Raw genomic sequence first — 9,828 nt, forward strand, 5'->3', positions numbered from 1 at the left:
TGTCAGCTATGGTCTCTTCAGGGTATATTCCCAGTAGTGGAATTGCTGGGTCAAATGGTATCTCTATTTGCAACTTTTTGAGAAAGCGCTGGGCATCCTTTTGTAAATTATCATCATTAATCTTAATTTCATAGACTTGCTATCAAGATTAAGTGACCTGATGTATTGGTGTATCTCTTGGGCTCTCTGTTGGATTCTGTCTATTGAGCTCTGTGGTTTTTTAGTCTGCAGAGTTGTGCTGCTAACACAACGGCCACATCTCCCTGGCAGGTGGGCATTCTCTTCCCTTGAATTTAGAGCCTTGGAAACCCAATGGAGGATCAGCTCTGAATTGATTCTGACTCCACAAAAATGAATTGCTGGGTTGTTTCCATTGGTTGGTAGCCACAGTGCCTGATGCTTGGAAATTGTTAGGTCTCTTCTTATTAGCCAGAAACAAACTTGGCAGACTCAGCAGCATATAAATATGGTTCTGATATTTTAGCAATATTTTTTGATGGCTTCTCTAGAGATACTAGCTAATAACCATAAGCTATTTTGATGAGGATTGGCAAATTTTGGGAGGTCATTTGTGTGCCGAACTTTATTTAACCATTGATGTCTTCCTTTTTTCCCTTTATTGATGGATTCCTTCCTTCCTTCCTTCCTTCCTCCCTCCCTTCCTTCTCTCACTCCCTCCCTCCGTTCCGTCCCCCTCCAGTTTCTCAGAAGCTTTTGTACTATGAAGTGCACAGTGACATATTGGCAGAGATGATGCCTTAAGTTCCATTACCTGATGAGACCTGAAACTCGTCTTTCTTTTTTTTTTTTTTTTAATGTAGTCACTTGAGTATTGTTAATTTCATCTTTCTAATATTTCTCTAATTTGATATCACTCTAATCTTCATTTTGTTTGCCAGTTTTGCATATGAGGTGCTCATCATTCTTCATCATGATTATTTCAGAAACTCTCTGACTGGTCTTTCTGCTTTTTAACTAGTCAGATTCTGCTCTGCCTTTAATACTGGAGATTTAACTTTGAACAATGCAAATTTTATTTTGTCAGCAGTTGAATAGCACTAGCTATGACATACTTCTTGATTCAGATAGAAACATGGTTTTGTGCATGATCCTGGTCTAATTGTCTATGCCTTATTTTCTTCATCTGTTTGTTGTTGTGTTTATTTTTTTAAAAGAATTATAGTCAAATCTGGTCTAAAAACCTGGGAAAAACACACTGCATAGCTCTGATCGCTATATTGTGTATACCCTGACTCTGAGGTGCCACCAAGAAATCCATAACTTACAAAAGCCTTGCAAGTGTTTTGGGTACTCTTGTATGAACACCTGTCTAGACACATAATACACTTCATTGCCTTTACCTTTTTGTATTCATTGTGTCTGCTAACCCAAAGGTGGGTGATTTTAATCTGTCACCTGCTCTGTGAGAGAAAGATGAGGCAGTCTGAAGCTGTAAAGATTTCTTACGCATTCCTGCTGCCATTGAGCTGAGCAAAATAACCCTCCACTGGGTTTCAGAGACTAAATCACACTGGGAGGAGACTTCTCTGCTTGCTCATCTTTATCCTGCACAGCAACACACTACAGAGAACGCCACCAGATCTTTCTGTATAGAGTGATAGCCTTAGAAATCTAAGGGGCAGTTCTGCTCAGTACTGTAGGGTTGCTTGATTTAGAATCTGTTTGATACCACTGGGGTTTTTGTCCAGCTAACTGCTACTATTCCATCTTTAGTACTTGACTGCTGGCTGTTTCTGTGCTAAGAAGTCACCAATTTTTTCATTCTTGTTTTGGCATATGAGAGTCTATCCCTCCAGTAGATCAGTATTTTATAACAACATCCTCCTTAAATATACTGACTAAAATACAGTTGGCTGAAGAGGAGCATACATCAATTCTGTCCTGTATTTTTTTTAAAGTATTGTGTATTTGTACTATCAAATCGGATCTGACTGGTACAGGAGGAGATTGCCCCTCCTTCTCCAGCAGAGCATGTGGTGGATTCAAACTGCGTACGTCTGGGATTGCACTGCAGCTTCTTGCCACTAGGCCACCAGAGCTCCCTTGTCCTGTATGTTTATAGAAGCCTAAAGTTTCTTTACTTTTGGGATACTTTTTGTAGTTCCTTGTTTATTTGCTTGCTTTCTATCTTTACTGTGCTCTTAGGGGATATATCCTCAGTGTCTTACATAATTTAAGAATTAGCCATATAAAACTTCTTTCTGAATTCTCTTTACTGAAATAAAACATTTTTGTCCACTTAAATGAAGTCTTTATAGTATTGTGTCATCCTTATTGTGTATTCATTCGGCTTTTCTGCTTTAAATACTCATACATCTCAGACTGATGGGCTACTTGGTTTTCTGTAAGATTTAACTGGAAGTTAGTGTTGCTTATTAAGTAATATAGGTAGGATATTGTGGAGTGGAATTAAGAATGAAACCAGGCTGGTGTAAGACATGGTGAGCATACTTGAATGTATTATTTTTGATTGTTTTATTGGTACTAAATAATACTACTTTTGTACTTTATTGTTCTTGTGCCATCGAGTTGGAGCTGACTCATAGCTGACCGTCCAGCAAGGTTAAGAGGCTGTAAGTCACCCTGGAGGAGACTGTCCATTTTCTTCCTATGCAGCTGGTGAAACCAAACCTTTTGGTTGGCTGTGCAACTCCTTACCACTGAGTCAAATCTTTTTCTTTATAGAGTTCTCTCTAGAATTCATTATAGCTCTTACTGACTTGAGTGTAACCCTGCAACTTTCCTGAAGTTGGCTCAGGTATACTGATAATATAATGATTGTTGTTAGGAAAGAACTGCCAAATGATTTTTCTTCATGAATACTAATGCATATAAAAGGTTAAAATGATGACAGTATTTCTGAAAATGAATGTGATAGATAATTTTGCTTTTGAGTAACAATTAGATCTTTGTTTTCATTGAAGTGCCAAGGATGATATTGATCTTGATGCCTTGGCTGCAGAAATAGAAGGAGCTGGTGCTGCCAAAGAACAGGAACCTCAAAAATCAAAGGGGAAAAAGAAAAAGGAGAAAAAAAGACAAGACTTTGAGTAAGTATATTTTAAATATATTTAAATTTTATTAGATTTGGTATTGGATTCACTTTTTAAACTAATCCAATGCCTCAAAATTTATTTTAATCCTTTTCTAGTGAAGATGATATCCTAAAAGAACTGGAAGAATTGTCTTTAGAGACTCAAGGCATCAAACCTGACAGAGAAACTGCTACAGTAAAGGTGAAAGTCAGATTATTGTTCTCATTCTACCATTTGTGTTTCTTAGTGTTGGTTTTGGGGAGCTGCATTTGGAAATTTATTACTTGAAAGTTTCTGTAAATTCTGATGCCAAAGGAATGGAAGCACTTTTTTAGTTATGAAAGAATGTACTTTACAGATTTTTCACAAGCATACAGATAAATTATTTGAGAATCTTAAAGGTTTTTTTGGTGGTACATTGCTTGTTAAATAGACACTTTAGAAAATGTTGATAACATGAAAACATTTTCGAGGGAGAAGATCGTGCTTCTTTCATTTCCACTTCCAATTTTATTCTCATTATATCTTTTTAATTCCTTGAATTTGAATAAGCCCTAAAGTTACGGAATCAAGATAGCAAGGCCCTCCATAAGCTTCCTGTGCCATTTGAAGAAGTTGGTCAGTATGGACTAGTGATCAGGGTTTATTTCAGAGCCACCTCGATTCTGAAATTGACATGATTGTAAGATGTGTTCGAGACCTAGGCTAGCTTCTGGTATTTGGATGTGCTTTTATATTCCTGTAAAAAGAATCTAATAGTGAAGTGATGGGGCCCCCCCCCCCACAAAGTGCTTTTAACAAAGTGTGATGGTGAGGGGAGTTGGATTATTATGAAACATAAAATGTAATTCTGTTAATATCACTAACAATTGGATATTTTTAGTTAACAGAAAATAATGAAGAAGAATCTACCTTAAAACAAGAGAGAAAAAAGAAAGGACAAAAAGGCAAAAAACAAAGTTTTGATGATAATGAAGAATCGGAAGATAAAGTGTCAAAATCAAAAAAACCTGCAAAAGCAAAAGTGGAAATGTATTCTGGGAGTGATAATGATGATGATTTTAGTAAAACTTCTAAGAAATCTAAAGGGAAGGCCCAGAAATCAAATAAGAAATGGGATGGGTCAGATGAAGATGAGGATAACAATAAAAGAACTAAAGAGCATTCTAAAATAAATTCTTCAGGTGGAAGTGGTGAGGAATCAGATGAAGTTTTACAGTCGAAAAAAGGACAGAAAAAAAATCAAAAGAATAAGCCAGGTGCTAATGTAGAGAGTGCAAATGAAGATGATGATTCTTCCTTCAAAATTAAGACAGTGGCCCAAAAGAAAGCAGAAAAGAAGGAACGTGAGAGAAAAAAGAAGGATGAAGAAAAGGCAAAACTTCGGAAGCTGAAAGAAAAAGAAGAGTTAGAATCAGGTAAAAAGGATCAGAGTAAACAGAAAGAATCTCTGAAGAAATCTGAAGAAGAACCTATAAAAGCCAAAGTGACTGTTGATGCTGGTGCATCCCTTGCCTCTGAAGAAAAAGGAGAGACTCCCACAGCAGTAGAAGGTTAGTAATATAGAAGAAAGGGAATGAGCTAAAAGCGTGTTTGTTTTTTTTCTTAAGTTTTTGAGCAAAAGTCTTTTAATTGACACTGTTTAGTGTTTGATCATTATACCTCAAAATGCATTTTGTCATAAAAAGTTATTTGGTCATACGTCATTAGTTATAAAGGTATTTTTAAGAAGCTTTAAAAAAACTGGGTCTGAGTACTTAGGCCAGCTCCATATGATCATGCATCTGCTTTCACAGATTGAACTAACCCTGACATATTGAAAGTGGGGAGCAATTAGTTAAAGCAATCCCTTGAAAGCTAAGCTGGAGCTTAATGTACTATTTACATCTCATTTATATTGTATTAACTTAAATAATCTAGGGATGATTTAAAATATATTTATTATTCCTATAAGGGACTTGGGTAGTCTTACATTTTAGGATGTGTATAGGTGTGGTGTCCAGATACTGATTCCTAGCAAGAGACTGAAGGAAGAACACTCTAGTTGGAAATATATTTTAGTTAAATGGATTTTATACAGATTGGAATTTTGATAAAATTTTACTGTGATAAATACCTTTTGTTTTTGATAGACACTGTGGAAGTTGCCCAGTTAACAATTTTAGGCCTTTTTTTTTTTTTGACTACTGAATGACAGGTATCTTTGAATTTTTTTGTCTTTAAAAACCCAGTTTAGTTTTTGAAATTAATGTATATATGAAACACATGTTAAAAGTAGCATCTCTTAAATAAGACTGAATCACAGTTTTCTGTTGTTTTCATAAGCTAGAATCAGGGAAAATACACTTTCTAAATTGCCTCCTTACTTCAGAATGAAAATAGCTCAACATTCTGTGATTCCCATCTTTTATAGATTTTATGTTGTTACATGCCATCAAGTTGGAACTGACTCAGAGGGTGTAAACTGCAGGAAGGAGATTGCCCATCTTTTTCCTGAGTGCCTCTCTTCTTACCCAGTAGGCCAACATAATGCTTTCTTCTGAGCTATTGTGATTACTGAGTGTTTATGATGCCTGTTCTTGTAATTAATATTAGCCCATTATAGCCTTTGAATTCTGGGGTTGGACCTAAAGAAATATTTGGAGTTTTTTTTTGAAAACCAACACTTATATTCTTTTTGATAGATGACAATGAAGGAGACAAAAAGAAAAAAGATAAGAAAAAAAAGAAAGGAGAAAAAGAAGAAAAAGAGAAAGAAAAGAAAAAAGGACCTAGCAAAGCCACAGTTAAAGCTATGCAAGAAGCTCTGGCTAAGCTAAAAGAAGATGAAGAAAGACAGAAGAGGGAAGAGGAAGAACGAATAAAACGACTTGAAGAATTAGAAGCCAAACGTAAAGAAGAGGTATGTTTCATTAGGTAGATAACATTGGCAATATGTTTAACTTAAAATGTCTTCTTTATAATTAGCTCTTAAGTTTCGAATGAAACAATTTGTATAGTTATGTGGTAATTTTTGTTTTGATATAACTAAAAAGATGAAATAGTGCAGTCTACTCCAGTATTCTTAATTGTTAAATAACAACAATGAAAAAATATTTTCATTTGAAATCTCCTAGCATACTTTGTATGACTCTTTAAGTTCTGAAGTTTGTGCTGTTTAAATTTGAATTTTGTAGTTTGTTAAGCTAATCACATTTTTACATGACATGGCTTCTTTTACAGGAACGATTGGAACAAGAAAAAAGAGAAAGGAGAAAGCAAAAAGAGAAAGAAAGGAAAGAACGCTTGAAAAAAGAGGGAAAACTTTTAACTAAATCCCAGAGAGAAGCCAGAGCCAGAGCTGAAGCTACTCTTAAACTTTTACAAGCTCAGGGTAAGTATATTAATTAATTGAGTACTCAACAACAACAGTATAGAGAGCTCAGTTGACCTAATGGACAGAAAGTGATGCCACTAAGCCAAAGGTAGGTGATTTTAATCGGTGTCCCTCGGGCCTGTTTATAATTGTTTTTGGGCAAACAATGCTGTACAGAGGTAACTTGTGGTGGCTGTGATGCTGAACACTGTGACCCTGATGTGCCAAAATGCAATATTGGTCACCCATGATGGACAGTGTTCGGTGGAGCTCTCTGATTAAAACAAGCTTGGAAGCAGGAGTGGCATCCACTTTGGAAATAGCTTGCCTCTGGAAACCCTGTGCACTTAGAGAAATGAAAGTTCATAGGGTCGCTCTGAGTCATCCACGACACGACAACATTTAACAACAACAGTGTAAATGCAGTTAATATCATTGTTTCAGAAGATGACTTGTTTCTACTCTATGACAAAAATATGTGTGTAAATGATAGTGTGTCTGTAAACACACACAAAAGTAGTAAATATGAAATAGTAAATAGTAAAATGAGTACACGTGTACCTATCTCTCAGTTTCAGCAATTAATATATATTTGCCATTGTTGTTTTTTCCCTTCTGAAACTCCTTTTTCCCCTTGTATTTTAAAGTGAAACCTAGAGCCCATATTATTTTTCATATAAATATTTTGGTATTTATCTTTAACAACTAATGAAATCTTACTTTTTAACATGAGCTGAGGAAATACTTCATCTTATAAAATTAATTCACTTCTAATACTACTTAACTGTTTTTCCATGTAGAATTTCTTTCCACTTGTTTCCAAAAAGTCTTGCATTGTTGGGAAACTGGATCTGATATGTTTCTCTATCCCTAGTTAGATGTATAGGCTTGCCTTTGCTTTTTTTTGCCTTGTAGCAGGCACACATGATCTGGCTGTCTAACTTCATGTGAGATTAAGATTATTTTGTGGGTTTAGATTAATGGCACCATTGTCCATTGTAAAAACTTCCCATTCCCTGGTAGTAATTCCCATTACCTGGTAGTAATTACTAATATTCACTATTTCGTTAAATTTGCCGAATAATACTCTTATTTCTATAATTCTTAGTGCATGTATTGATAAAAATACCTTCTAAGAATCAAATCCCTATGCACATCCAAAAACTTCTCCGACAGGGTAAAAAGGGAAGCCATAGACTGGGAAAAAAAATATCTGGTAACATCATGTCAGATAAGGGACTTATATCTAGAATTTATAAAATACACTAGCACCACAACAAGATAAAGGTAAATAACCCAGTTGAAAAATGGGTGCGGGATATGAACAGACACTTCACCAAAGAAGACATTCAGATGGTCAACAAACACAAGAAGAAATGTTTGAAGTCCCTAGCTCTAAGAGAGATGCCAATCAAAGCAATTATGAGATAGCATCTCAAACCAGTAAGAATAGCAAAATTTAACAGAACAGCAAACTTCAAATGCTAGTGAGGTTGTGGAGAAACTGGAACCCTTACTCACTTTTGGTGGGAGTGTAAAATGGTGTAACCACTATGGAAGGCTGTATGGCACCTTCTCAGTAAGTTGCAAATAGAAATACCATTTGATCCAGCAGTTCCATTACTGGGAATATACCCTAAAGAAACCATAACTGTCACCCAAGCAGAATTATGCACACCGATGTTCATTGTGGCTTTGTTCACAATAGCAAAGAGTTGGAAACAACCTGAGTGCACATCAACAAACGAATGGATAGAGAAGCTCTGGTATATTCACATAATGGAATACTATGCTGCAGTGAAAAACAAAGAACTCATGAAATATTATTCACATTGGATGACCCTGGAGGACATTATGCTGACGGAAATATCACTGTCACTAAAGGACAAATATTGCATAGTGCCACTGTTGTAAAACGGGGTTGAGGGGAGACTGAAAGAGGGGACAATATTGTATACTGCATTGAAACAGATGAGAGAGAGAACAGTTTTAAAGCAATATATGATTAGGTATTATTATCATGACAGGAGTCCAGAATGAAGACTGCATAGTGGAGTGGATCTGGGGGGAGGGATTGTATAACAGTGAAAGAATTTTATTTATCAAAGAGAAGAGCTAATTGGGGGGGGGGACGGTGGGCAGGAATAAAAATGCAATAATGAATGAATGGAAATCCAAAGTCTCTGTAAATGTTCATTAAAATTAATAAAAAACAATGTTAAAAAAAACCCCTTTCTCTAAAATACAGTTCATACAGGAAAGATAGGAAAAAGTTTACTCCTCTTCCCATCTTTAATAGTTTTAAAAATAAGACTAGCACTTACTTGTGGTTCCTGGTATTGTGGTAGCTTGTGTGCGGTTTTGATGCTGGAAGCTATGCCACATATTTTTCAGGTTTAACAGGGTCCCCCATGATAGACAGGTTTCAGTATTGTATGTAGAATTGCTGTGAGTTGGAATCGATGTGAAGACACATAACAAATAGCAGTAACTTCTAAAGGTGATCAATGAGTTTAATTTTTTATTTTAAATGGAGGTACCATTTTTATATGTTTTTATATAACACTGTTAAGTCACATCAAGTAGACAGACTCATAGTGACTCAGTGAACAACAGAACATTGCCCTATGATGTGCCATCCTCACAGTCTTAGATATACTCGAGCACATTATTAGAGTCACTGTCAGTGTCAGTCCATCTGATTGAGGATCTTTCTCTCTTTTTTCTAACCCTTCACTTTTTTCATCATGATGTCTTTTCCAAGGCTTGGCCCCTACTGACAATATGGCCAAAGTGTGAGAAGTTTCACCATTCTTGTGTCTAAGGAGCATTCTGGTTGCACTTCTCCAGAACACATTTATTTGTTCTTTTGGCAGTTATGGGATATTCTGTTACCCCCCCACCCCCATTTACATACAAATTTATTTTACTGGAAGTATTTTAAAATGAAAAATTTAATTTCTGACTTTACATCCAATGCACTTTACATAGATACTATACAATTTCACAATTGAGGTACATGCTCTATCATTCATACCCGCCATGTTTAAAACAGAGAAATTAGTAAATTCTAAACCTTCTTCCTTTTTTTTTTTTTAGGTAACATCACAACTCAAAAGCATCCATTCTTTTGTCATCCTTATTCAGTGTTCAACTTTTAGATGTATAGGAAGTAATTGAAAATACTATGACTTGAATTAGACACATCTTTGTTCTTTAGCACTTTGGAGAGATCCTTGACAGCAGATTTTCCCCAATGTAGCCAGCCATTATTTCTTGATTGATAATACTTTGGGTGTTGATTAGGAATCCAAGTAAAAGGAGACCATTGACAACTCAGTCTTTTTTCATTTATTAAGATACTGCTTATTGGTTCAGGGGTGGTGATTGTTGTTTTCTTGATGTTGAGATGTAATT

At 35.6% G+C, this 9,828-nt stretch overlaps 1 protein-coding gene across 1 annotated transcript in view; it reads left to right on the top strand.

Moving 5' to 3' along the window:
* Nucleotides 1-9,828, top strand: part of EIF5B (eukaryotic translation initiation factor 5B) — a gene marked incomplete at its 3' end in the record, with an annotated part of 91,235 nt that overhangs the window by 22,340 nt on the left and 59,067 nt on the right. Inside the window, exons 2-6 of the mRNA XM_006887854.1 lie at nucleotides 2,946-3,071; nucleotides 3,173-3,257; nucleotides 3,940-4,609; nucleotides 5,741-5,958; nucleotides 6,279-6,429. Coding sequence (XP_006887916.1) covers nucleotides 2,946-3,071; nucleotides 3,173-3,257; nucleotides 3,940-4,609; nucleotides 5,741-5,958; nucleotides 6,279-6,429 — 1,250 coding nt within the window. The remainder of the gene's footprint in view (nucleotides 1-2,945; nucleotides 3,072-3,172; nucleotides 3,258-3,939; nucleotides 4,610-5,740; nucleotides 5,959-6,278; nucleotides 6,430-9,828) is intronic.

Source organism: Elephantulus edwardii, unplaced genomic scaffold, assembly GCF_000299155.1.
Source record: "Elephantulus edwardii isolate Elephantulus edwardi_28Jun2011 unplaced genomic scaffold, EleEdw1.0 scaffold00062, whole genome shotgun sequence".
NCBI classification, from domain to species: Eukaryota; Metazoa; Chordata; class Mammalia; order Macroscelidea; family Macroscelididae; genus Elephantulus; species Elephantulus edwardii.